General features: G+C 50.8%; 1 protein-coding gene across 4 annotated transcripts in view; it reads right to left on the reverse strand.

Annotated features, from left to right (window-relative positions):
• UBE4B (ubiquitination factor E4B) overlaps window positions 1-27,964 on the reverse strand; it is a 1,139,522-nt gene that overhangs the window by 443,607 nt on the left and 667,951 nt on the right. For all 4 annotated transcript variants that reach the window (XM_078642268.1, XM_078642270.1, XM_078642267.1 and 1 more), the window contains one exon: window positions 19,263-19,361. In XM_078642268.1, coding sequence (XP_078498394.1) covers window positions 19,263-19,361 — 99 coding nt within the window. The remainder of the gene's footprint in view (window positions 1-19,262; window positions 19,362-27,964) is intronic.

Below are 27,964 nucleotides of genomic sequence, written 5' to 3' on the forward strand. Positions count from 1 at the left end.
GTCTCGGCTAGTGTAGGCAGCGCACATGCGCAGTCTCGCTGGCGAGATCTTATGTTTTTGGGTATCTTGCACTAGCGAGGTTAAGCCCCACCCCTCTTTTCCGTTGGCTGGCGTCAAAGTTTAGGATAAACGGTGGCCAGCCATTGGAAAAGAGTTTCCAGTGACGTACACATTCTCTGTGTCGGACGGCCCACTTGGACGGGCTCATCCGACTTACTTCTGCTGTAAAAGGTTTCTAATCTTTATGGCCATGGCCCCATAAAGATTAGAAACCTTTTACAGCAGAAGTAAGTCCAAGTAGGCCGTCCGACAAAGAGAAAAGTCCTGCAAGTTCTCTGATTTAATGTCTCCTTTCTATGCAGGAATCGCAGTCACCGGGCTCTTAGTTTCGTTTTTTCTAGCGGTGTGCGCAGCTCTATGTAAGCCCTTTAGTGCCGGGAAATACTTTCTACAAGCTGCGAGCAGACACTTTAAAGAGCATGCCCCGGCAGCACTAGTCTTTTTGGCTTTTGTACTATGTACATGTGCGATACTGGAATTGCTGTTCATCGCACTACCACGGCAGACCAAGCAGTTTGTTTCTGTCAACAGAGCATACAGTGGGTAAGTGGGGTCATTTGTATGCATCATCCTTAACTTCCGGTGTGCCAGGAAACGTTTAAATGAAACGAGTTCTTCTGAAGTCGGGCAGTGGTCTTGTGGGGGGGAGGGGCGAACTGCAGCGCCCGTCCACCTCAGGATAAAGTTGTCCTCAGTGAGGTTGTCAGAACAACAAACACAATCTCTTCCCTCAATTATCCGTCTCCTGACCCCTTTCTCACAAGAGGAGTGGCTGAAGGATTTGTTCTGGTGTGTTTTGTTGTTTTTGTGTCTTTCTGTTCAAGAAATGTGACAGGACTGGTTTGTGCGACAACACGGGAGCGCTAAACGGAGCCTACGGCGCTGAAAGGCTCTCGGACCTGCCTCTGTTAGCGCCCTGGTGGGAAGTCGATGGACTTTTAGCAGAGAGACTGGCACAACGAGAGCCGATACAGTAAGAGCCACCATTTATCTCATTGGTGGAAAGAGGTCTTGAGGCACCAGGGACAGGGTTTAAAGGGCAAGGGTCAGTGATAACTTATATAATGGGCTGGGTGAGTACTCTAATGTAGGGCTGGGTGAGTAATCTTATTTAGGGCTGGGTGAGTACTTGTATATAGGGCTGGATGAGTATTTGCACATAGGGCTGGGTGAGTGCTATTGTATAGGACTGGGCGAGTACTCATATACAAGGCTGGGTAAGTACTCTACTATAGGGCTGGGTGAATACTTATACATAGGGCTGGGTGAGTACTCTAATGTAGGGCTGGGTGAGTAATCTTATATAGGGTTGGGTGATTACTTATATATAGGGCTGGGTGAGTAATCTTAAATAGGGCTGGGTGAGTACTCCAATATAGGGCTGGGTGAGTAATCATATATAGGGCTGGGTGAGTAATCTTATAGAGGGCTGGGTGAATACTTACATATAGGACTGGGTGAGTACTTGTATATAGGGCTGGATGAGTATATGTGCATAGGGCTGGATGAGTATTTGCTCAGAGGACTGGGTGAAGACTGTTATATAGTGCTGGGTGAGTACTATTGTATAGGACTGGGCGAGTACTCTTATATAGGACTGGGCGAGTACTCTTATATATGGCTGGGTGAGAACTCTACTATAGGGCTGGGTGAATACTTATATATAGGGCTGGGTGAGTAATATATAGGGTTGGGTGAATACTCATATATAGAACTGGGTGAGTACTCTTATATAGGGCTGGGTGAGTAATCTTATATAGGGTTGGGTGAATACTTATATATAGAACTGGGTGAGTACTCTTATATAGGGCTGGGTGAGTAATCTCATAGAGGGCTGGGTGAGTAATTATATATAGGACTGGGTGAGTACATGTATATAGGAATGGGTGAGTATTTGTATATAGGGATGGGTGAGTATTTGTATATAGGGTTGGGTGAGTTCTCGTACATAGAGCTGGGTGAGCACTATTATATAGTGCTGGATGAGTGTTATTGTGTAAGGCTGGGCGAGTACTCTTATATGCGGCAGGGTGAGTACTTATATAAATAAGGCCTGGTGAGAACTTTTATATAAAGCTGGGTGAGCACTTTTGTATAAAGCTGGGTGAGCACTTTTATATACAGCTGGGTGAGCACTTTTATATACAGCTGGGTGAGCACTTTTATATACAGCTGGGTGAGAACCTGTATATACGACTGTGTGTATACTTTTATATAGAGCTAGTGAGTATTGTGCGCATGTGTGTTTGTATATATATATATCTATATCTATATACATATATATATACATATATATATGTGTGTGTGGGTGTGTGTGTGTGTGTGTGTGTGCATGAATATATGGTATTTTCAAGAGGGCAGGTGGCACAACTGTTCTATGCCAGTCTGTTCATTGAATGAATGGAACATTGTAGTGCCTGTAATTTACAGCCCTTAGAAACATTAGTGCAGCATGAAGCACTACACGCAAGTACAACATGATTACCATTGCTAATATGAATCTGATGTTTATTATTATTATTACCGGTATTGTTCGTATTTACTCCATTCTCGGATAGGCTGCTATATTCACAAAGGCACAGTTCAAAGAACGACTCTAAACATGATTCTTCATTCATTTATTCACAGTGGCTAAACTCGCCAGCGATCCTGTCATGGTATCAATGGGGCGGTTCATAGAGGTGTGCTATACACTTCTCTTCATTCACGCATTTACAGTACCACCACTTTACAACGATTCTGCCATATTTCCAATGAAGCAGGTGTGATGTGCGATCCCATTAGTTCATTCCTTCATGGTTAGTGCTGGACGTCTAAAGTGCTGTGAGGTGGTAGGCCTCTACAGCAGCCGTACATTTATTCAGACATCCATTCAGTAGAGAAGAAATACTTATCAGCAATGCAGCTGTGCTTGCAAGAAATATGTTTGAAGAGCAGCGCTGCACCAATCGCCACATTCATTCATTCTTACACTCAGGCAATCCTTCATTCTTTCATAGTATCAACATTTTCGGCAATACTGCTGCACTTTCAACGGGGTAGGCCAGTCGTTCCTTCACACATCCCTTCAATCATTCATTCATCCATTCATTCTCAATAGTATTGCTTCTCAGTTGTGCCCTATACTTGCTTTGGTTGAGCTGTACAGGTCTCTCCATTCATTCATTCATTCATCCATTCAAAGTAGCAGTACTTGTCAGTGGTGCCGGTATATTTGCAGTGGCGCACTCACCAGAGCTGTGCTTTTCAAGTCTCTTCCTTCAGCCATTCATTTATTCATACTTCTTTTCAAAGCACCAGTAACTCGTATTAGTGCTGCTATACATTCAATGGATAGCTTGCAGAATGATCATTCGTTCATTCATTCAAAGTAGCAGTGAGCTGTGATCTAAATGCCCGGCATTCATTCATTTACAGTAACAGTACTTCTCCCCACTGCTTTTAGGGTTGAAGAGGGACATTTAGGAGAGGTGTGCTCGACGGGTCTATTCATTCATTCATTCATGGCTTTTATCGTACCATACACCGTGGTTTAGTCCAGGTTAGACGGGGGCCATCTCTCGTGTTCTGGTTCCGTTGGCACAGGCAGACCACGAGGCACATAGATCATTACATTAAGGCCTCTGTGCGCTAGCGGGCTCGACCAGACTACCCGAGGGACCGCCCTAAGCTACATGCCACTCCGACACAGGGCTGGCATCTGTAATCGCTGCATTTTCTGTTATTCGTATCTCATTCCCTTGTGCCTCAGTCTGTGTCTCTTCCCTTGTGCCTCAGCCTGTGTCTCTCTTTTCCTTGTGCTTCAGTCTGTGTCTCTCTATCCCTTGTGTTTCAGCTTGTGTTTTTTTTTTAACTTTAATAAGCACAGCGCCGTCTTCACACATATAGTGTGGCTGTGCCCTGCGATTCAGGGGTATTGGGAATCGTTAACACAAGACCTGACAGGGGTCCTGGGCTGGGAAGTACCACTTGATCCCATACGTGTTCTGCTGGGCCTCACCGACGGACTGGACGGTTCCAGGGCTGGGAAGCTCTTCCTTAACACTGCATTGGTGGTTGCCAAGAGGGTCATTGCCGCTCACTGGTTGAACACTGCCTCTCCCACTTTAAGCGGTACAAAAGGTGGTGGTGATGGACCGAGCATTTGAACCAATCAAACACTCACACCCAGTCAACAGATCTGGGTTTAATCCATCACCGTTCTTTAGCCCACTCTGCCACCCCAGTTCAGACATGGCCATATGCAAATTAGTCTGACCCTGTGCCTCATGGGAACAGTCCAGCCTGAACTGCCAAGCCATGCCTTCCCTGGACCAGATTCAAGCTTCCTAGGACCGGTTTCTGGCATTACAGCCGTCTTCAGTCAGGCTTGCTTGAATCCAGTGGCAAAGTGAGCAAGGGACTCGCGTCTGAGCATACCCTGCCAACTTATGGCGAAAAAAGCGGTACAAAAGGGGGTGGTGATGGACGGAGCATCTGAACCAATCAAGCACTCACACCCAGTCAACAGATCTGGGTTTAATCCATCACCGTTCTTTAGCCCACTCTGCCACCCCAGTTCAGACATAGCCATATGCAAATCAGTCTGACCCTGTGCCTCATGCGATTCAGGGGTATTGGGAATCGTTAACACAAGACCTGACGGGGCCTCTCCCACTTTAAGGCGCTGGCGCCATGGGGTGGATTGGTGTGAAGCACAGGAGCGCCCCCTATACGTAGCCAGGGGGTGCCCCGAGAAGTTTCGTCGCATGTGGGGGAAATGGGGTGGAGTACTCGACGATTGAGGTGATATGGTCCACTCCCCAGGTGCACGTGGATATGTTCTTCTTGATTTCCTTATGTGATCTTGATGTCATTGCGATGTGTTTTCCCCCTACCCAGCTACTGTGCTATGTTGCTCTAAATGGTGCTGTTTGTTGTCACATTAAAAACTCAATAAAATTGATTGTCAAAGAAAAAAAAAAGGAGGCATAGTTGAGGCCTGATTGACACATTTGTACCAGAAAAAGGAAACACCTGATGTGGCAGTGTTAGTGGTAGAAAAGGCTTGGAATAGAATAATTCTGCAATCTTGCAGAATGGTTAATTATGCAAACTTCAGGTATTCATGCACTAGGCCGATAAACTGAAGGGATGCTTGTAGGAAACTGGCTCTATTTACAATACACCAAAATGAGGTATAGTGTGTATAGAGTCCAAGTGACCCCAGAGGTAGGCAGAGGCTAAAGTTAGATAGAACCTTATTTTCTATTTGTGGTCGAGCAGTTAGGCAGTATCAGAGGACAGTGTTAAGCAAAGTCAGCAAATTAATTCACACACTCAATAACTGAACTCTAGGCCAATTGTGTTTGTATAAAAATATATACTGTTTTATTTTTAGAACCAAGCAAGACTGGCACAGGGAAGCATTACATACTTTTCAGTAATAAGTTACTGGATATAGAACAGTTTGAAAATGCAATAGATATTGTACCTTGTTTGATTTACAGGGAATGCAGTAGGTTGCAACACTTAGCAAATACAGTACATTGGAATGAATAGGCTTTTTCAGTATATTACAGGCAAGTTACTTTTTTACGTTACTTTTTTAACTCAGTGCTGGATACCTAGATTCAGCACTAGGACGTTTCCTGTAAACAGGTGAGTAATTACGTTTTGGTTATTCGCATTATTTTTTTTAAAGAATATCTTTAGATTTCAAAACTCCACACATAGAAACTTTTTGGAAGAACATTGTCAATTATCCTATGGAAGGAAAGAACAAAAGTTACTTACCTGTAAACTGTGGTTCTCCAGTATTGGTGTCTTTCATAGATTCACATGCTTGAATAAGTCCCCGTCGTCGAAGTGTGAGTCCCACGGTACATACAATAGTAGTAAGAAACATATATACATAAAGTACATACATACATATATACATATATATATATATATATATATATATAAATAAATAAATAAATAAATAGATATCAAGATATATCTAAAGGAAATAAAACCTTAAAGTACCATAGAACAACATTTGCCCATATAAAGTATAGAGACAGAATTCGCTTTAGTAGCATATCCATGTCATTATAATAGTCCACATTCTAGCCAATCAGGCTGCAGCACCCTCTAGAACCTTCTCCTCAGAAGCTCAAGCCCTCAGATTTAATATGGTCCATAGAGTCCACCACTGGATAGCCAAGTATAACCTTGATATGTGAGAGGATCTCCTCCCAGTATGGTTGAATAACCGGGCAATCCCACCAAATATGGAGGAAGTCCCCAAGCAGGCCACAGCCCCTCCAGCACCTGTCAGAGGTGGCTGGGAATATGCGATCGAGTTTGGCTGGGTATAAGTACCAGTCCATGAGCGTTTTAAGGTGGGCCTCCCTCAAGTCTAACGAGTGGTTATATGCCGCAATATCACGCCACAGTGCCGACCATTCCTTGTCCGAGATATCCCGCCCCAGGAGCTCCTCCCATTGTCCCATGTAGCGGGGACGAGGCGATACCGCCGAGGTAAGTAGGAGCTGGTAAAGAAAGGAGATGACTCCTTTCATGGCAGAGGTCCAGAGTATGAAGGCCTCAAAAGGCGAGGGAGGTCTCGTAGCCGCCTCGCGGACATCAGGCGACGTGGCCCAATGAAGCATCTGGGCATGATGATATCGTTCCGACGACGGGACACCATAGTCCCTCATGCAATTGTCAAAAGAGAGGGGAACATAGCCGTGAAACAGGTGAGTCAAAGCTCTGCAACCGCCTTCCCTCCACACCCTAAAAGGGCCCTCCTGCAGCGCCGGCAAAAAAGCCGGATTGAAATGCAGAGACGTGAACGGGGAGGGAAATGTGGTCCCGCGGTCATCAGCGGCCAGCGAGTCCCAGACCTTCAGAGTGGTACTAGTCGGGGTACTAATGTAGGCGTTCAGGGGCCTGTCTTTCTTGGGCTTCCAGGCTAGGTCCCAAATTGATATGCCCGCGACACTCCTGTCCATGTGCAGCCAGTGTTTCTCTGATGTTTGTTGAGACCATTCCACCAGCACTCTTAGTTGAGCCGCTTTGTAATACAGAAGTAGATCAGGAAGACCTACACCCCCCTCTCCCCGGGGTCGCCGCAAAACCGTGAAGGAGAATCGCGCTCGGCCCCCCTGCCAGACAAACCGGAGTATCTGAGTCTTAAGGCGTCGAAAGAAGTCCCCGTCCAGGGGAATAGGGAGTGCCTGGAAAAGGTACAGGTATTTGGGGAGGAGAACCATCTTAATGGCATGGATTCTGCCCAACCACGATAGGTATTTGGGCTTCCATCGTTCAAAGTCCGTGCGAGTCCTAGCCAATAACGGTGGGAAGTTTGCCGAGAACAACTTCCCAATCGTGTGTGTTGGAGTCCCAGGCCAGCGGAGTTAAAGGCCGCACCCGCTCCACCTCAGCAGGTGAAAGCGTAAGGTTCAATATGCAGGATTTGTCATAATTGACCTTGAAGCCTGCCACCTCCTCGAAACGCAACAGGACCTCCCGGACACATGGTAGAGATTGTGCTGGATCCTTGATGGAGAGCAGGACATCATCCACAAACAACGTAATTTTATGCTGCTCCCCGGTAAAGGGAAGGCCCTGAATCCCCACGTGCTCCCGCACCACAATTGCAAGTGGCTCAATGCTCAAAGCAAATAGTAGGGGGGTGAGAGGGCAGCCCTGCCTGGTGCCGCGGGAATGCGGGAATAATGTTGACAGGTGGCCGTTCACCACCAGCCGAGAGCGGGGACCACAGTAGTTCGCCTTCACCATGGAAATGAATTTGTCCGAAAAGCCGAATGCCGCTAGCGTATTGAACAGGAAGCCCCCGTTCACGCGGTCGAAAGCTTTTTCAGCATCAAGGCCCACGAGAACCGCCGGGATCCGAAACCTATCAGCCTTCTCTATCAGGTGGACGACTCGCCTAGTGTTGTCATGTGTCTGACGCCCCTTAATGAACCCAGATTGGTTGGGGTGTATGATTGCTGGCATCAAATCCTGCAACCTGCGTGCAATGATCGAGGAATAGAGCTTGGCGTCTATGTTGAGAAGGGCTATCGGGCGAAATGAGGAGCAGAGAGCGGGGTCCTTCCCTGGTTTAGGTAAAATCGAGATCACGGCCTCTGCGAGGGAGCCGGTGGAGGTGCCGGAGTCAGCCATGTCATTAAAAAGGGAGACTAGAAAGTCACAGACCTCTGTGGCAAAGTCTTGTAAAAAAGAGCGGTATAGCCATCCGGACCCGGTGCCTTGTGAAGTTTCAGTTCCTTAATGGCATCAAGCACCTCGCCACTAGTAATCGGGGCTTCCAGTAGCTCGTTCCATTCCTTGGACACCTGAGGTATAGGCAGGTCCCGCAAATATTCTCGCTGACCATCGCTGAGAGGCTCCCCCGCATAGAGTTCCGCATAGAAGCGACCAAAGATGGCAGCCTTGGTCTCGTCACGGTACTGTAGATCACCCGTCGAGTCACGAATCCCTCCCACATACTCCCGTTCCGTCTTGTCCCGCAATTGGCGAGCCAAGTGTCTCCCCCCCTTATTCCTGTGGGAATATGAAAGGCATCACAATCTCACGTAAATTCCGCCCTGTTGTTGTAGTGGGCCCTCAGCTTCCCCCGAACCGCCGTCAATGGACGAAGGGTCAGCCTCGAAGGATTAAGTTTATGGGCCTGTTCGAGTGCCTCCAACTCCGTCTCCAATTCCTCCCGCTCCTGACGTCGCAGCTTATTGAGGCGAGCACTAAGAGCTAGGCAAGTGCCCCTGATTGACGCCTTGAAGGCGTCCCAGGTAGTGGAGATGGAGGTATCAGACACCGGGTTGAGAACGAAAAAATCCCTGATGGCCTTCCGCAACTCCTTATTGGACAGATCACCCCTGACTACCGAAGCCGGGAAGTACCACTTCCGCTGCCTATCACCGGCCGGTGAGCACCGCAGATTGAGCACGAGCAGGCTATGGTCGGAAACTGATAGCGGAAATATTCTAGAATCAAGGACATCTCCCCGAAGAGCCTGGCTCAGAAAAATGTAGTCCAGGCGCTAGTAGGAGTGATGAACATGAGAGAAAAAGGTGTAGTCCCGGGACAAGGGGTGTATGGAACGCCAGCTATCGAGCCCAGCTCCCCCACCAACCGTTGAGTTTCAGCAGAGAACAAGCCTGTGTCAGCCCTGTGGGAACCGGAGCTATCCAACTCTCTACTCCACACCAGATTAAAGTCCCCCATCAAGAAAAGGTGCCCCTCAGCAAAGTCTCCTACTTTTTGCGGCAATCCCTGGACGAAGCTATTCTGACCAGCATTGGGGGCATACACCACCACGAAAGTGCACAGCTTCCCATGGACAAGACCTTTCACCATCAACCAACGGCCTTCCCTATCACTGCGAACTTCCAAGGGCTGAAAATGCAAGGCTGCACGAAAGAGAAGAGCCACCCCCCTATGTTTCGTGGATGCAGAAGATCTATATACGAGTGGGAACAGTTTATGCTTAAGGCGCAGCTCGTCTTTACGCGCCAGGTGAGTCTCCTGGAGACCCACAATGTCTAGCTGGTGGTCTATCACATACTTCAACACCTTCTGGCGCTTTGCGGGGAGTTCAGCCCTTTGACATTCCACGTCCCTATACTAAGAGGCATCACTAAACAACAGACCCTTACTGGCTATAGACACCTTACACCCCTCTCTATCCGCAACCCTCCGTCCAGCAACCATAGATAACACAGTACGGCATCCCAGTAGGCCCTCCCAGCACCCCACAGCCAAATAGAACATGTCTAGGGACCTCGAGTCCAGCAGCGTCTCTCTCACACACAGAGCAACCATTCGCTCGGGTACCAGAGTCCCACTCAGCCACACACCCCTGTCACCACCACTGCCCCTTCCCTCCCCACCCCACTTCGAACCCCCAACAAACCCAGTCAGACCCCTTGCCCCCCCCCACCCCCCCCAAAGGAGCACCAACGCAGCCCCAAAACCAACAGTACGAATTACAAAGATGAACAATGTCTGGAACCACATCCGTAGATACGGGACAATGAGGTCCTCCAGGGGGCGAGGACGGGACACCATAGGGTGTGCCCGTAGGTCCCATACCGGGGTGTCTTCCCAAAAAGTACAAATTTACCCACAGTACCTGCAAGGTCGCGCCCCTCCGGCGCCAAGCGACTGTCATCTCAGGGCTCAGGCCGCCCCGGAGCCATGCTGTGAGTTCGCCTCCGTAGCCGACGCCACAGAAGCCACCGCAGCTCCCCTCTCCTGGAGGCTGGTCGCACGATCAAGCCGTCTCCACTCTGGGTCCCCGCCCACTCTCTGCCATGAGGAGGACCGCCGTCTTCTCCGCGATGGGGAGCCACTGCTCTCGGCGGGGGGGGGGGGGGGGGGGGGGGGGGGGGGGCGTGTCCTCAATGCCCAAGAGGTCCTTCGCCACCTGTAGCGATCGGATCTGCGCCAGTCTATTCTGCCATCGGAAAATGATGCGTAAGGGGTGACCCCAAGAGTAGGCTATGTTTCGCTCCCTTAGGAAGGCGGTCACAGGACGAAACTCACGTCTTTTTTGAAGGGTCGATGCTGCTAGGTCCTGAAACAACTGTGGGTGGTGACCCCGGAAATGCAGCGACGGAGTCTCCCTCGCCTTTCGAAGGATGCGCTCCTTCAATTGAAAGTCGTGGATGCACACCAGGATATCGGGTGGAGGGCCTCCTCCACGTCTAGGCAGGCCGACTCTGTGGACTCTGTCCATCCGGATCTCCTGGAGTTCTTCATCATCCAGGATCTGTAAGAAAAGCGCCAAAACATAGCCCCGTAGATCGCCAGACTCCCCGTCCCAGGGCACTGAGCGTATGCGGATGTTGTTCCGTCGCGAACGATTCTCCAAGTCCTCCGTGTGTGCTTGAAGGTCCAGGTTCTGCTCCGTAAGCCGAATCACCTCCTGCTGCAACTGATGCACATCATTCGCCACACTCAGGTCATGATCCTCTGGGGTGGCCACCCGCTCCCCTATACCGTCCACGTCTCCCCGCACCTCACTGAGGTCCGAAGCCAGCTGGGATCGAAGGTCCGAAATGTCCTCCTTAATTGAGGCGAAAAGCTCCATCATGAATGCCTTGGTGGCGGGGGCATCGTCGTCCTTCGAATTGGGCGAGGCGCTAGTCCCAGGGGACGCCGGCTGTTGGGAACCCTTGGGTGGACCATCCTTACCAGGCTTTCCTCTCCGCTGGGAGGAGGCCATTTCTACGCCCCCGTCCGTTCGAGTAGTCAGGTCCCGGGCTCCGTCCGCCACCCTCGGAGGTCTTGTCCGCACCAGCCTAGTAATACCTGCAAAGGGCGACCACTCAGGGCAGGAGGTTGATGGTGAGGCGGCTGTCACCAGGTCTTGAAGGGATTACGTGTAGGCCTTCGGCAGTAGGGCGTCAGATGGTCCGACCCGGCAAGAAGGTCCCGCAAGTGGTATATCTGCGCTAGGCCACAGGTCAGGCCTCCCCGGTCCGGCAAGCCTGTCAAAGGTCCGAGGCCCTACACGGGTTCCCAGCACTTCGGGGGTAGACCCAGCAGATCACAGTCCCCCTCGGCCACCTTACGCCCCTTCTGCTATGACCGCACCTGGTCGCTGCGCTCTGTAGTCGAGCTCCGTGGTTCCTCAGGTCCCCCGGACGGTCGGCCTCCACAGGTTCAGGTAGTTGGTGCCGTCCAGTCGGCGCGCGGCTCCACGGTCCTCTTCACGGAAGCGTCGGTGCAGCTCTCTCCGCACCAGGCCAGAGGGGGGGGGGGGGGGGGAGGAGGGGGGGAGACGCAGCCTTGTCGCCGCACCTCCGCGCGGTTCTGGTCACTCTGTTGCAGAGCAGCCCCCACTGCCGCCAGGACAATGCAGTGTAGGCGCTCTGTATTCGGACCCCAAGGTCTGGTGAAGAGGCGAGCACTCCGAGTAGCCGGCCTCCACAGGCCCGGAAAGCCTCGGTGTCGGGTGATGTGGCGCCGGCCGGACCCCGCGCCTCGCCTCAGGTCTCTCTACTCGAGAGACGGTGCTACCTCCTCCGCAGCAGGCCCAGAAGCTGTCCGTCCGCGGCCACTCCCCCCGACTCAACTGCAACGCTAGGGCAGCCGGCGCTGTGACTCAGAGATGCGGGCCTCAAGCTCCGGTCAGGGGCCTCCGCCGTGTGCTGTCTGTCCGATCTCGTTTCCTCCGTGCCGGCCTTCCGTCGCTCCGGCCCCGCTAGCACTCGGGCCTCCCCTCGCCTCAGGTCCGACCCCGGGGCTCGGTGAATACCAGGGCTGCGGCGGATGAAACTTCGGCAGATGCCTCCCTGCAGCAGCGGTCACCCAGGCAGTGCAAATTGCCGATGGAAACGGGCCCCGAAGAGATGCTGACACAAAGCTAATGAATTCGGCGCCGGAGGGACTAGAAGACACGTCTCACTCCGTCGCCATCTTGACACGCCCCCCTCTTACTACTATTTTATGTACCGTGGGACTCGCACTTCGACGACGGGGAATTATTCAAGCCTGTGAATCTATGAAAGACACCCCCAACAGTGGAGAAACAAGTTATCGGTTCACAGGTAAGTAATCGACTGTGGGAGTTAAGGTTCTGGGGTTAGACTCAGGGGTCCCCTAGGGTCAGTGAGGCACTGTTGTTGCACCCTTAGCGGCACTAGGTCGGCCTAGTGCAGAGTGTTGTGGCCCAATGTTATCCAATGCGAGATAGAGGGCCTCCGGTTGGTGGCTGCTGGCAAGCAGGCCACTGGGTTGTGGGAGCAAAGCTCCTAGCGTTTAGGTCAGGGAAAATAGGGGATCAAAATAGCACCAAAGGTGCACCCTCAGCGGCACTCGAGGTCAGGTGCCCTGTTTTCAATGGAGAACCTCCGGTTGGCAAAAGCACTGCAGGCAGGGAGATGAAGGACTTCTGGGTGCGACCAACACTTTGTGAGGTAAGTTGAGAAGTTAAGGGTTTGTTAGGCACCGTTGGTTTGAGCACACAAGAGGTGTCGGGTGCAGGGGTGCTTTTTGGGTCGCGGTCAGGGGGGCCTTCTGGATTTAGGCTGCAGGTGTCGGCTTGAGGCAGGTCAGGGGTCGCCGGATCTCGGGTCAGGATCGCCAGGGGGACCTCCTCGTATTGTTTTTCCACTCGGGCTCGGACCAGGTTCGGCGGGTGCAGAGTGGGCTGGATTCGCGGTCTCTGGCTTCTGCCAGAGGTTGCAGTTGAACAAATCCGGTGTTCACGGGAGAAGCAGTATTTGGAAGTGAAGGCAGGCAGGTCCTCAAGGGTTTTTGAGGTTGCTGGCTGCAGGACACACCGGGATTTCGCAGGAGCAGGTTCGAGGGGAGACAGGCCGGTAGGGCTGGGGAAAAGTCAGTGGGTGTCTTTCTCTTGTTAGCTGGCTGCATGGCTGTTCGGTCCTTCTTTTCTTCTTGTTGTCAGGCTGGATCTCAGGAAGCAAGGTTCAGGGTGCCCCCTAAATACTAATACTGACTACTTCCTGTTTGGGCGCCAGGATACCCGTAGGGTGACAGTTGCGCGATACAAATAATAAATACAATACAATACAATACTAGATTTAGCAGGGTTACAGGTAGGTAAAGGGCAGGGACCAATGTGTCTCTTCCCTGGGGTGGGAACACCCCCTATTGTGCGACCCTCCAGTGGGAGGGGGCAGGAGCCAGTCCCTGGTTGGCTAGGTCCCCCCATCCTCAAGATGGCAGGGACTTAGAGTTGTGCTTCACCTCGCCTCCCCCACCTGAGGGGTGGAGTTGGCAGAGATGGGCACACCTCTTTCCCTCACTTGTTCTTCCCGTGGGTTCTCCTGTCCAAAGTGGGGGATAGAACCAATGAGGACCAGTTGCTGAAAGCAGCAAATGGTCTGGGGAGGCTCACAAAGGCGGCATGCTTCTGAAGCTTCCCCTTCGGAACCCTGCCCATCCTGGGGGAGGAGGCTTGGCACCTCGTCCTAGGATGTGCACTGTTTCAGGCCCCCGAGAGCGGCAGGCTCTCGACCCAGGGGTCCAGAAACATGTCTGTTGGTGGCAGCCTAAGCAGCCACCCAGTCGGGTCACTAGAAGTTGGTCGAGTTTCAGGGGGCATCTCTAAGATGCCCTCTGTTGTGCATTTTACATTAAATCCCACACTGGCATCAGTGTGGGGTTAATGTGCTGAGAAGTTTGATACCAAACTTCTCAGTTTTCAGTATTGTCATTATGGTGCTGTGGAGTTCGTAATGACAAACTCCCAGCACCATATATTCTTAATGGCAGCACTGCACTTACAATGCCCAAGAATGGACTTGGTCACTGTAGTGGTACAGGGGTCGTGCACCTGTACCCTCACCACTGGCATAGTGCACCTTGCTAGACGGGTGACTGATCTATGCCAGGGCAGTGGTTTGTGGACATGTGTGCCATGTCGACTTTTCACTTTGTTCTGCACCAAGATACGCAGCCTGCCAAGGCAGTGTGTGATGTGTCAGGGTACAGGACCTCTAAGGGTGGCACAATAAGTGCTGCAGCCCTTAGAGGCCTTCTCCGGTTACAGTGCCCTGGGTACCTGTGGTACCATTTACCAGGAGCTGCCCTGTGGCCAGAGATGCCAATTGGGTTTAGGCTTCAATGCAATATTTGGTAAGGAACATAGGTCCTGGGTACCTGATTAGCAGGACCCCCGGGTACACTCAGTCAAATAACATCTGCAATTCAGCAAAAAGTTGGTGCATACCATGCAGAAAGAGGGCACTTTCTCACAAGAGGGCCTCAAGGTTGTGGGAGCAAAGCTCCTGATGTTAGGCTCAGGACAAAGAGGGATCCGAGTTGGCACCCATGGTACACCCGCAGCGGTGCAGGGATGGCTGGGTGCAGGGTGCCGTTTTGGCGTCAGGTGCCCGGTTTTCAATGGGAGTTGTCAGTTTTGGTTTTTGGCTGCAGGCTCGGTCCAGGAAGACTTCTGGGAGAAAACAACAGCAGGTAAATTTGTGGGCTCAGGGATGTAGGTGCACCTCAGGTTCTCTTCTCCAGGGCGCAGGGAGGCCTTTTGAGGCGGGATTTCACCTTACCAGGCCACTTGCGGTTGGGAAGAGGCTCCGTGCAGAGGCTGAAGGAGACGTTGGGGAGTCCTGGAGGGGAGAAGCCACAGTGGAATCGGAAACTGGAGCGCTTGGGGACCTGCGACGGGTGGGCCACCCGGATTCATGCCCTAGGCATTGGGTGAAGTGGTGGTTCCAGGTGTCCGTTTTCTTTGTCCTCAGCAGGCTCAGAGTCTGTCCTGGGAGTTTCTATTGAACATAGCTGATGTTCACAGGAGATTAGGTCTTTGCTGAAGGCAGTCAGTCCTCCCAGAGGTTCTGGAGGTCGCTGGCTGCAGGAGAGGCCGACTTTTGGCACAGGATCTCGGGAAACTGAAGACAGGCTGGTAGGGCCAAATCAGTTCTTTTCTGCAGTCTTCTTTCGTCCTTCTTCTTAGGTTGCGGGAATCTGTCTTCTTGGTTCAGGGCTGTCCCCTAAACACTGTATTTAGAGGATGTTTTAGGGGTCTCGAGGTCAGTAGCTAAAGGGCTACTGACCTTAGGGTAACTATACCCTTGGTGTGCTCACCCTACGTGGGGGAGTGGGCACAATAGCTAATCCTGATGGGAGAGTGCCTGCCATCTGTAAGATGGTGCGCACTGAAGAGTGGGCTTCACCTTGCCTACACACCTGAGGGGTGGGGTAGGCAGAGGTGGGCACACCTTCTGGGCTGTGCTAATTTTTTCCGCCTGACTTCCCACCGAAAAAGAAGGGAGACCGGAAGGGGGCCTGACAGCAGAAGAGGCTGGGGGATGTGTTACAAAGGCAGCAAGGTTTTTGAAGCTTCTCTGCCACAGATGGCTCTTCCTGACCTGACCTGGGGAGGTGTGAACACCTCCGCCAAGGAAAGTATTGGTTTCTGGACTCAGGGAGCGAAGGCTCCCACTCCAGGGGTCCAGAAACATGTCTCCTTGTGGCAGGCTGGTGTTTACCAGTCAGGGAACCCACCGGAGGCTGGTTGTTTTTCAGGGGGCATCTCTAAGATGATACAAACTTCCCAGAATTCAGTAAAGGCATTATGGTGCTCTTGAGTACGTAATGACAGACTCTCAAAACATATACTCTTTATGGCTTTACTGCACTTACAATGTCTAAGAATGGACTTCGACACTGTAGAGGTACAAGCAGAGCTCATGCACCTGTACCCTCACCAGTGGCATAGTGCACCAAGCTAGAGGGGTGGCTGATCTATGCCATAGGCAGTGGGTTGTAGGCATGGCAAACAGGGATGTGTGCCATGTCGACTCTTCACTTTTCTCTGCACCAAAACATGCAGCTTGCAATGGCAGTGTGTTAGTAAAGGTACAGGTCCTCGAAGTGTGGAACAACAAGTGCCGCAGCCCTTAGAGGCCTTCCCTGGCCACAGTGCTCTTGGTACCCAGGGTACCTTTTACAAGGGACTGACATGTGGCCAGAGAGGTGCACATTGAGGGCACAGGGTACAGTTTTGGGAAAGAACACAGGCCCTGGGTACCTGATTGGCAGGGAACCAGGGCACATTATGTCAAAGTGCATCAGTAGTCTGGCATATAGTGAAGGGGGGAGGTGAGGGTTATTGCAATAGAAACCCAGCTTCCTACAATGGACCCTATTGAAATTCCAGTGCAAGGCTGCTAATCTCAATCATGCGGGGGGAAAGGAATCTCATGGGAGGGCGTCCAATGCTAGCACAGACACCGCATGCCAGGAAATCTGGGATAGCGAGAGCAATAGATACACATGGTTGGAGGGGGAAGGGCAACCCTTAATTGTACAGAAGCTTACATTGTACTCTGTTTCAGAGGCAAAGGAATCATTCTGTTGGACAGCAGCGAGAACTGTGGCACAATACTGCACATACTGAACCTGCAATTGGGCACCTCCATGCTGATGGATATCTACTGGCAATGAAGTGATCTTGCCTACACCCAGCTCGTCCCTGGTTGGTGGGGTCTCTGCGCCCTCATGACCATACACACCCCTGGTCATCGCTGGAGAAGATCTGACCGAGTAGTCTTAACATCCGTTACAGAATAAAACAACTTTGTTTAATCAGGCTCGAAGGAGTAGAACTGATGATTATTTTGGCTGGGCTCAGTACAAGGGCATTCTAGAAGAATTCGGACTGTACACAGAGACTCAAGTAAAATGCCAGAGGGTTAAACCCTACTTCACCTTGCAAACAAAAGCCAATTCCAGCTATTTATAAATAACCAGATGGGAACTGTTGGGAACGATCAACATATGGTGATGCAATCTTTATGTGTTCCACTTGATGACCGCTACGGATGGTGGGGCGTGTGCCAAGATCGGTGCTTCCCGTTGTACTTATCCCCAGTAACTATATGAACTCAACTAGAGGGAGGAATGTTGGGATGGGTGAATACAAGGTCAAGGGATGTCTAGATATATGCCAGCCCGACAACGAAAATATCAGTATATGAAATATGAACGTATGCCATAGCCTGTGCCCATATTTTGGCTGGGCTCAGTACAAGGGCATTCTAGAAGAATTCGGACTGTACACAGAGACTCAAGTAAAATGCCAGAGGGTTAAACCCTACTTCGCCTTGCAAACAAAAGCCAATTCCAGCTATTTATAAATAACCAGATGGGAACTGTTGGGAACGATCAACATATGGTGATGCAATCTTTACGTGTTCCACTTGATGACCGCTACGGATGGTGGGGCGTGTGCCAAGATCGGTGCTTCCCGTTGTACTTATCCCCAGTAACTATATGAACTCAACTAGAGGGAGGAATGTTGGGATGGGTGAATACAAGGTCAAGGAATGTCTAGATATATGCAGGCCCGACAACGAAAATATCAGTATATGAAATATGAACGTATGCTATAGCCTGTGCCCATATGCTCGTCAATACAAGATCAATTTATACCGTAACTTGTACCAGCCCAGCAGTCGAGACATCAGCAATAATGATACCAACTGTATGCACGATATTGCTAAAATCGATACCAGTGGCTGTTATATAATTCTTAGGAGTTCCAATGCACGCACATCACTGCTGTCTGATTCACCCAAGATGACCTCCACATCAACCCCGAGATATGTTGTCAGGTAGGTCGTCCTGCAACCCATTCCCATCGAGTAAACGGTCACAGTGGGGGTACCCCATAAATTACAGACACAAACACACCCAGGGAAAACCCTGATCGATTCATCAGATGGATAGTTGCACCACAAACAAGTCTGAGGTAATTGGCCCCAGTAAAACCAGTTTGCCCAAAGGCTCACATTCCCCAGAAATACCACAAAGCTAGATACCACATGTAGATAGGTACACTCAACCAATCAGCACACAACATGCACACCACACGTACTGATCAAGTGCTCCTCACACCTGAAATCTGGAAACACATACACACACTGGTCCACATTAGCTCTCCCCGCTGTAGAGCGCCATCAGATGCGCACGTGTTTGATTTATACCCAAGATGCTCTTTTGGAATGTGGAAAAATTTGATTGTACCTCATGAACTGCATACATTGATGGTCAAAACTTTGTACATTGAGAGATTTTGAGAAGATGCATTCTGTCCAGGCTCTCACGGCCGCAGCGTTTAATTAATCCAACTATTACCTGTTTTGCCAAATGCCTTGTCTTGTTATTTGTTTAAGATTAATACATATCTGAGCAACAGTGACATTTTCTGCACACTGTTGAAAAGATATAATAGAGAGAACGTTTGTTAAAGTATGGTCTCAAAGAGACGAGGGGTAGCTCCAGATCAGTGTTTGTTGGTAGCGAAATAAATGATCTGATGTCGGCTCACATGGGTAGTAACTATATAGGGCCCTGAGTTTCACTTCTGGAATGGAGAGACATAGGTGCAAAGCTGCTTGGCGCCACCTGTCAGCAAACAGGAAAACTGCTTGAGTTCTTCCGGATCTAGTTTGACACCTTCGGGAATATTCAAAGGGCGAGGACTCAGCAGTTAAAAGTCTATATTAGAATGTATTTATAGTGGCTATCCTGCAAATGTGATGTGAATTTGACTCTCTTGGTCTGATGATGAACAGCCCACTATAATATATCCATATTTCATAACCAAATAAAAAGATAACAAACATGCAAGAGAAGATCACATGTAAAATCACTTGTAACAGTCACACTGGCAAACAAAGGAAATAGACATTAGATAAAATTAAGAGGTTGTCACTTACTGCACTACAAAAAATAAAAACTCCGCTACATCTTCCACGTAAAACTCTGGAAGTGCAGCAAATAGCTTTGGAACATCTGGGTGTAAAGGCAGTGTTATACTGTGAAGAGAGAAAAGAATAAAATATAAGGCACCATGTGACAATAGAAGGAACAGCTCACTGGACTCAACAGGCTCAGTGAAAGGATAACAATCAGTCAAATAGATGAAGACAAAAGACACAAAAATCAAGACAGCTAAAAAATGAGGAAAGAAACCAGAAAGGCCATGGTGTGATTAGAGAAAGAATTCTGTGAATACAAGAAAAATTGCAGTCTGTTTCTGAACAAGGACGCACTCTTTGATGTAGTACATTTCAAACACATCTATGAAAAATACAAATTTTCGTATTTTAGTTACTATCAAGCTGCAAATATATTGGCTTGTGTGACCTCAAAGCCCAGAGTATTGATTAATTTCAGGATTCCGGGTAGAGTTAATCAAAGAAGAACAATACCAACACACACCTTAGTTGATAATGTCATTCTCTTTGGAAATCCCTGGCACAAGATCTTTACATACCGAACAAGTTACTTACCTTCAGTAACTATATATCTATAAGAAACAGTAGTTAGTATTCCCCAGGCGTCAGACTGGATCCGGAAAGTTTTCATCAGCAGTACCCCAGCGCGTCGCTAGGCATCGTCTGCGGCTCCGCGTCTGTCGTGATCGCCGGAATGACGTCGTCGGTGTACTTCGACGCCGCACTCGCGCGCTGACATCAGTTCTGTACATAGCTTTCCACACCAGGCATGATAGAAACCGACACTGGTGCCATGAAACTAGGGCCCTGAAAGGGCTGTCCTTTACCCTAGATATCGGTTCGTAGAACGGGGAGGATTGGTGGGGTGGTAAGGAATCTAACACTAACTACTGTTTCTTACAGATATATCGTTACCGAAGGTAAGTAACTTGTGCATCTGAAAGAAACAGGTTAGTGTTAGATTCCTTACCTTAGAATAGATACCCCAGGAATACCAACCCCGGTGGTGGGTCTGCGAACCAAGATCACACCAGAAAGTCCTGGAGAGCGGAACTGCCGAAAAAGCCATCTCTCCGGACTTGGCTGTCTAGGCAGTAGTGTCTAGCAAACGTGTGCAGCGAGGCCCACGTAGCTGCCTGGCAGATTTCCTGCAAGGGGACTCCACGACCCAGGGCAGTAGGAGCTGCCGTGGCCTGAGTGGAATGGGCGTGCAGCCCAACTGGAGGCTCCTTTTTCGCCAAGGAGTAGCAAACCTTGATGTACAAGACGACCCACCGAGAGATGGTCCGCTTGTGCACCGCCCGTCCCTTCTTTGCGCCCACGTAACCAACAAAGAGCTGGTCGTTTACCCGGAACTGGTGTGTGCGGTCCAGATAGAATGAGAGCGCACTTATTGGGTCCAGACGGTGGAGCCTCTCTTCCTCTTTCGAGGGATGCGGACGCGGAAAGAAGGTGGGTAAGGTGATGGACTGTCCGATATTAAAGGCATTGACCACCTTGGGCAGGAAAGGAGGACGAGTCCTTAGAACAACCTAGTCTGGATGGACAGAGGAAAGGAGGTTTACAAGATAGAGCCTGGAGCTCACTCACTCTCCTGGCAGAGGTGATGGCAACCAGGAATGCAGTCTTAAGAGTCAGAAGACGAAGAGAACAGTTATGAAGAGGCTCAAACGGAGCGCACATCAGATATGTTAGAACAAGATTCAAGTCCCACTGAGGCATCATGAAGGGAACAGGAGGGAACATGTGCGTGATGTCTTTCAAGAATCTATTTACAATAGGGGACTTGAAAAGAGAAAGCTGATCAGGAAGTCTTAAGAAGGCTGAAATGGCCGAGAGGTAGCCCTCGATAGTGCCCAGAGCAGAGCCCTGCTGGGCAAGAGAAAGTAGGAAGAGGAGAACCTCTGAAAGGGGGGCAGAGGGTGGATCCACAGCCTTTGCTGTGCACCATGCCACAAATGTGTTCCACCTGCAGGTGTATACCGTTTTTGTGGATGGACTCCTGGCTGCCAGAATCACATCGCAAACTTCGGAAGGCAAGTCAAATGGCCTCAAATGTTGTCGCTCAATCTCCACGCATATAGGTGGAGACTGGACAGGTTCGGGTGGAGGACCGTCCCCTGCTGCTGCGACAGAAGGTCCTCCTGAAGAGGCAGACGAATCGGGGGATTGACTGACATGTTGAGTAGCTCGGGATACCAGTATCTCTGTGCCCAGTCGAGAGCCACAAGGGTGACTTGGGCCCGGTCTCGCCTGATCTTCTTCAGCACTCTGGGCAGAAGTGATATAGGAGGAAAGGCGTACAACAGACCGCAGCTCCACTCGCGACGAAAAGCGTCGCCGAGCGAGTGCCGCCTTGGAAATTCCAACGCGCAGAACTGATGACCTTGCGCGTTCTCATCGGTGGCGAATAAATCTAACCAAGGCTCTCCTCACTGCAGAAAGACCTTGCACCACGTCCGAGTTCAGACGCCATTCGTTATCCATCATGATTCGCCGGCTGAGTTTGTCCGCCCTGGCTTTCAGGGAACATGGGGGTGGGGTTGAACCACCAGGATGACGCCCTGGTGTTCCAGCCATTGCCAGAGGCGCAAAGCCTCCTGGCAAAGGGTCCAAGACCCCACCCCGCCCCGTTTGTTGCAGTACTACATGGCGGTGGTGTTGTTCGTGAACACCTGCACTACACTTCCCCGGACAGACGGAAGGAATGCCTTCAGTGCAAGTCGGATCGCCCGCAGCTCCAGAAGGTTGATATGGAGCCGGGACTCCGCCGAAGACCAGAGGCCTCTGATCTCCCTCTATCCAGGTGCCCCCCCCCATCCCAGGAGGGACGCATCCGTCACTACTACATGCTCCGTTTGGGGTAGGGAGAGAGATCTGCTGCTGACCCAATCGCAGTTGTTGAGCCACCACTGCTACTGACTCGCAGTGCCCTCAGAGATCAGGACGTGGTCGGAAAGGTTGCCCTGATGCTGTGCCCACTGAAACTTCAGGTCCCACTGCAGAGCCCGCATCCGCCACCTGGTGTGATGCACCAGAAGGATGCAGGAGGCCATCAGCCCCAGGAGCCGCAGCGTCAACCTGACCGAAACTCGGGATAAAGGGAATCAGAGCCTGAATATCCCGATTCCGCTGTTCGGGGGAAAAACCTGAAACTGCGCTGAGTCCAGAACCGCTCCGAAGAAAAGGAGCCTCTGAGAGGGGCACAGGTGTGACTTTGGCACGTTGATGGAGAACCCCAGCGAGTGCAGGAGGTCGGCCGTAGTCTGGAGGTGGGAAACTACTGTCTGGGGCGAGCCCACCTTCAAGAACCAGTCGTCGAGATAGGGGAGACAAACCCCTGACCTGCGCAGATGAGCTGCGACCACTGCCATCACTTTCGTTAATTCTCGAGGGGAGCTGGTAAGGCCGAAGGGGAGCACAGTAAACTGAAAGTGCTCGTGGCCTACCGTGAACCGCAGGTAGAGCCGGTGGGCCGACAGGACGGGGATGTGGAAATAAGCGTCCTGCAAGTCCAACGCTACCATCCAGTCTCCTGGGTCCAGGGCAGCTAGGACCTGAGCCAGAGACAGCATCTTGAACTTCTCCTTCCGGAGGAAGCCGTTGACGCTCCGTAGGTCAAAGATAGGGCGTAGGCCTCCTTTGCCTTTCTTGGGTACCAGAAAGTAGTGGGAATATCAACCATGTCCTACTTCTGGCCCAGGAACGTGCTCGATGGCCCCCTTGGCCAAGAGGTCCATAACTTCCTCCTGCAGAAGTTACAAGTGATCCCCGACATGCGGTGGTACTGCGGTGGCATGGCTGGAGGGGTCGCCTCGAAGGGGAGGGAGTAGCCCCTTCGGACGATTTGCAGCACCCACCTGTCCGACGTGATGGTGCGCCAGTTGAGGAGGTGATGACGAACTCTGCCCCCCACTGGCATTGAATGGGCCTGAAATGCCGGACTAGGAAGGCTTAGAGGCAGATGCTGCGGGAGCGGATGTGGACTGACCCTGCCACTGCGGTTACCACGTCCGCGACCTCGTTGAGACTGGTTCTGCGGCTGGCTGGATGTGTGGGGGCGCCCTTTCCTTGGCACAAAAGGGGCGAAAAGCGGAAGTTTGATGGCTCTGGCCTAGGCCCAAGGACTTGGCCGTAGCCCTGGAGGCTTTGAAACGTTCCAGCACACCATCCGCTTTGTCGCCAAAAAGGCGACGGCCATCGAAGGGCATGTCCATGAGGGTGGCCTGGACATCCCCCGAAAAGTTGGCGGACCTCAGCCAGGCGTGGCGGCGAACCGCCACCGTCGTTGCAATATCCCTACCCAGCGAGCCCGTGGTGTCAAGTCCACATCTAATTGAGTACCGTGCTGCATCCCGCCCTTCCGCCAGGGCTTGGACGAGCTTTGCCCGGGCCTCCTTCGGACAATGTGGCAGCACGTCCGCAACCGTATCCCACAGAGAGTGGGTGTAACGGCCCAAAAGGCAGGTGGTGTTGACAGACCGCAGCCCCAAACTCAGAGAGGACAACAGTTTCTTCCCAACTTGATCATACTTTTCGGATTCCCGATCCGGAGGAGCGGTCGGGAATGTGGTCTGGGACGTAGAGGCCTGGAAGACAAGGCTCTTGGGGGTGGGGTGCACAGACAGATAACTAGGGTCGCCCTGAGCCGGGCGGTGGCGTCGGGCCACGTTCCGATCCACAGGGAGGCCTGTGGAGGGCATGGACCAGGTGCCTGGCAGAATGTCAGTGAGGGCTTTGTTAAATGGCAGTAGAGGCTCCAAGGAGCTTGCCTGCGGTCTGAGCACCTCAGTGAGGAGGTTAGACCTCACAGCCGCGACAGGGAGCTCAAGAGCCAAGGCCTTGGCCGCCCTGTTCAATACCACACCGTAAGCAGCCCCCTCCTCCGACGCCACCGAGGGAGGAGAGACTAATCCAATGTCGGGCGAAGTGTCCAGACCACTGACCTCCCCTAGCTCTTCTGCCCAGTCCTGACTCAACTGGCACTGCAGTGCCAGAGGGTCCTCAGACCCCTCCCAGTCCTCCCCATCATCCATCTCCTGATAATCAGGTAAAAATGATGGAGCCAGGTGAAGGCCTCACCCACCGGCGCCGGACTCGGACAGGGGCTGAAACTGGGGTCGACGTCGTCCAGGGACGGCGCCGGGAGTGACACCCTTGGGGTCGGCGCCAGCGGAGGAGTCATAAGGTCGACTGGCGTCGGCCCGGATCCAGGCCTGGATCCTGCGGAGTCCTGCGGCGTCGGGACCGGAGTCGCCAATGGCGCCAAAGCACCCGACGGTGCCGGGGCCGGAGCCGCCGGCCCGCTAGGGCTCCCAGTAGGACCCGCGGGGCCCGAAGGCGCCTCAGCAGTTTCCGACGGAGGGTAGCGTGACCTCATGGTCGTGAGGAAAACGCTCATCTCCTCCAGCGTCGCGTGCAGACCAGGGACCGGCGGGTATGGAGCTTGACGCAGCGCCTGCGGCTCCGACGTAGCCGCTGGGGCGGTGTCGCCCGAACCCCCGGCCGCATTGCGCGAGCGTTGGGAGGAGTCAGAAGAGCGATGACGCCTCTTCGACTTCTTTTTCAAATGCCTCGACTTACCTGAGGACTTGGAGCCCAATGAGTGGTGGTGGCTCGTCGAGCGGCGATGACTGCGGCTCCGCGACCGGTCCCTTGACTTCCTCCTCGAACTGCGTAGAGCCGACTGCCGGATCTCGAGCAGCTTACGGGATCGCTCCCGTCTAGCCTTCGAGGTCAAGGCCCGGCAGTCGGGGTACGATTTGTCATCATGGTCGGCCCGAGGCAATAAAGGCACCGACAGTGGGGGTCCGTCACCGACATCAGGTGTTGACAGTCCTTGCAAGTCTTAAAACCAGGCATCCCTAGTGGCACCGCGAGTCGAGGATTGACTCGAAGAGTGATCAAAAGAGTTAAAAACGTTAGTCAAAAATAGACTGGAGTACTGCTCTTCCCGGATCTGCGCTTGCTGGTGCGGAAAAAAGAACTGACGTCAGCGCGCAAGGACGGCGTCTCAGTACTAACCTGTTTCTTTCAGATATGTGTATTTGTAAAGAGCACGTTCACCGCAAAGGATATATTGGTGGTGAATAACAAATGTTCATTATTACCCAACTCAATGGTACTCATTTTATAGACCTCAGAAGGATGAAAGGCTGAGATTACTAGCTGGGATTTGAACCTGCGACCACAAGGTCAAAACCAGGTCCCTACAGTGGATGCATATTTCCACTAGGCCACCAGACCCGACTCTCACTCTAGCACAAGCTATTTGATACTCTTCCGCTGGAATGGAAAAGATTAAGCAACTGAGCTCTCCTGTATGACGGAGTATACCTATGTATCCGCATGATGTCAGAAAGACCTGTACTACAAGATGCTCCTCAAGTTGGCCCGGACGTCACTCTGTTGTGGCAGTTGAGTTTGCTAACCAAGGTACTGGTTGGTCTGGGCCCGCCGCAGATATCGGGAAGATGGAAGGCGGTAGTGGGGTTATTAACCTCATGCTGGGCGGTGTGCACTGTAACTACTGCCCCCGCTGTAAAGAAACCTGGTCTTTGGGGCTTGAGCGGTCGAGGGGACCCGAGGAGGCGCTTCAGTTGAGACTTACAAGCAGGAAAATATGGTTTTAAATTGCACGCATCACTCCCTGCACAAACACTTGGCGTTAATTTCACCCCCGCACCTTCTACCGGAATCCCCAATCAAAGGATTCTGGGTCCTGTAGTTCACCACAACCAACGTGAACTAACACAGATGATCGGACTATCAGGGGGCGGAGCTGGCTTGTACCAGCAAGATAAAGGAGGCAGGACTTACCAAGAGCTTGCTGCCTACCTCCTGGACACTTAGGCGCTGAGGAAGGCTACATATATGCCGAAATGCATTCGCCGTCAAACATCAATAAAGTGCTTCCAAGATGTTCCCCTTGTTGTGGCCTCTGCTCTCTCGCAAGAAGGAGTTTGAGATATATATATATTACCTACTGGCAGTCGCCAGTAGGTATATATAGTTAGGATTTTTTTAAATAGGGATTTCTGAAAATTCAATGTTGAATAACTTTGGCGTTGATGGACGGAATTGGCTGAAATTTTCAGGAAAATGGCACATTTTGTTTCTGAGCGTCCCCTGAAAGTTTGGGGGGGTTTCGTCAAGCGGGGGCCGAGAAAAAAGGAGGGTGCCAAAACGTGTTTTTAACATTGAGTTTTCCATAGGGCGGTTGGACTCACTTTTAGCTCGAACGGCTGAATGGATTTCCACAAAACTTGGCAAAATTGTAGGGACTGGTAGCCCGATGTGCCTTTGCCATGTCTCAAGATATATGCTCCAGTGGTTTTTACGAAAATTAACTTTGAAAAATATATATTGGGCTACATTGGGCTATATATATGTTAGAGACCAAATGTAGCCCAATGTAGCCCAAAGATGGCCACCAGAGACAAAAAAAAAAACAAATGTAGCCCAAATATCAGCCAGATGTCGCCCAACTATAGCCCAGTGACAGAATGTCCCAGAGTGTTCTAAAGAACAACTAGAGCGCTAACAGTCTTACTTATGACAAAAGTATGGCACACCTGAAGTCATCTTGATTGGAATAAAGTGTTAACACTTAAAACATTTAATTTGCAAAGGAACAAAATGAGGGGGTTCATTTTGCCATAGAAATTATGATTAGTGCTGAAGAAAGAAAAATTAGGGCACATTTTGAGTGACTTCTCAAATCCTCTTATAATTCTTTAAAAAAATTCTGATATGCAGTCTCCCAAGATGGCCACCAGAGACAAAAGAGCCCAAATGTAGCCCAAATATCAGCCAGATGTAGCCCAATGACAGAATGTCCCAGAGTGTTCTAAAGTACAACTAGAACGCTAACAGTCTTACTCATGACAAAAGTATGGCACACCTGAAGTCATCTTGATTGGAATAAAGTGGTAACACTTAATACATTTAATTTGAAAAGGAACAAAATGAGGGGTTTCATTTTGCCATAGAAATGTTTTATATATATATATATATATATATATATATATATATATATATATATATATATATATATATATATATATATATATATATATATATCAAAGCTCCAAGGTTCCCACCAGTTGGAGACGCACCCTGACATCCACTGAAGCAACCTTCAGGAGGTAAAAGCCGGATTGGCTAGCGGATCCAGTTTACAGCATGCCTGTCGATTCACGCCGGACGCGTTTCGTGCTCATTGCACTCTTCAGCGGCGCGACAGTCATTTTGGCATAGAGGCCACACCTCCCACTTAAAAATATGAGCCCTCCAATGGGCAACTCAAATGAGTCTGCGTTGGTTTGTGGGTCTTGTAGTGAGTTCCTCAGTTATGTACCTTGGAGCTTTGATATATATATATATATATATATATACATATATATATATATATTACCTACTGGCGGTTGCCAGTAGGTATATATAGTTAGGATTTTTTTGAATAGGGATTTCTGAAAATTCTATGTTGAATAACTTTGGCGTTGATGGACGGAATTGGCTGAAATTTTCAGGAAAATGGCACATTTTGTTTCTGAGCGTCCCCTGAAAGTTTGGGGGGTTTCGTCAAGCGGGGGCCGAGAAAAAAGGGGAGTCCCAAAACGTGTTTTTAACATCGAGTTTTCCGTAGGGCGGTTGGACTCACTTTTAGCTCGAACGGCTGA

Source organism: Lissotriton helveticus, chromosome 5_1 (genome assembly GCF_964261635.1).
Source record: "Lissotriton helveticus chromosome 5_1, aLisHel1.1, whole genome shotgun sequence".
Lineage (NCBI taxonomy): Eukaryota > Metazoa > Chordata > Amphibia > Caudata > Salamandridae > Lissotriton > Lissotriton helveticus.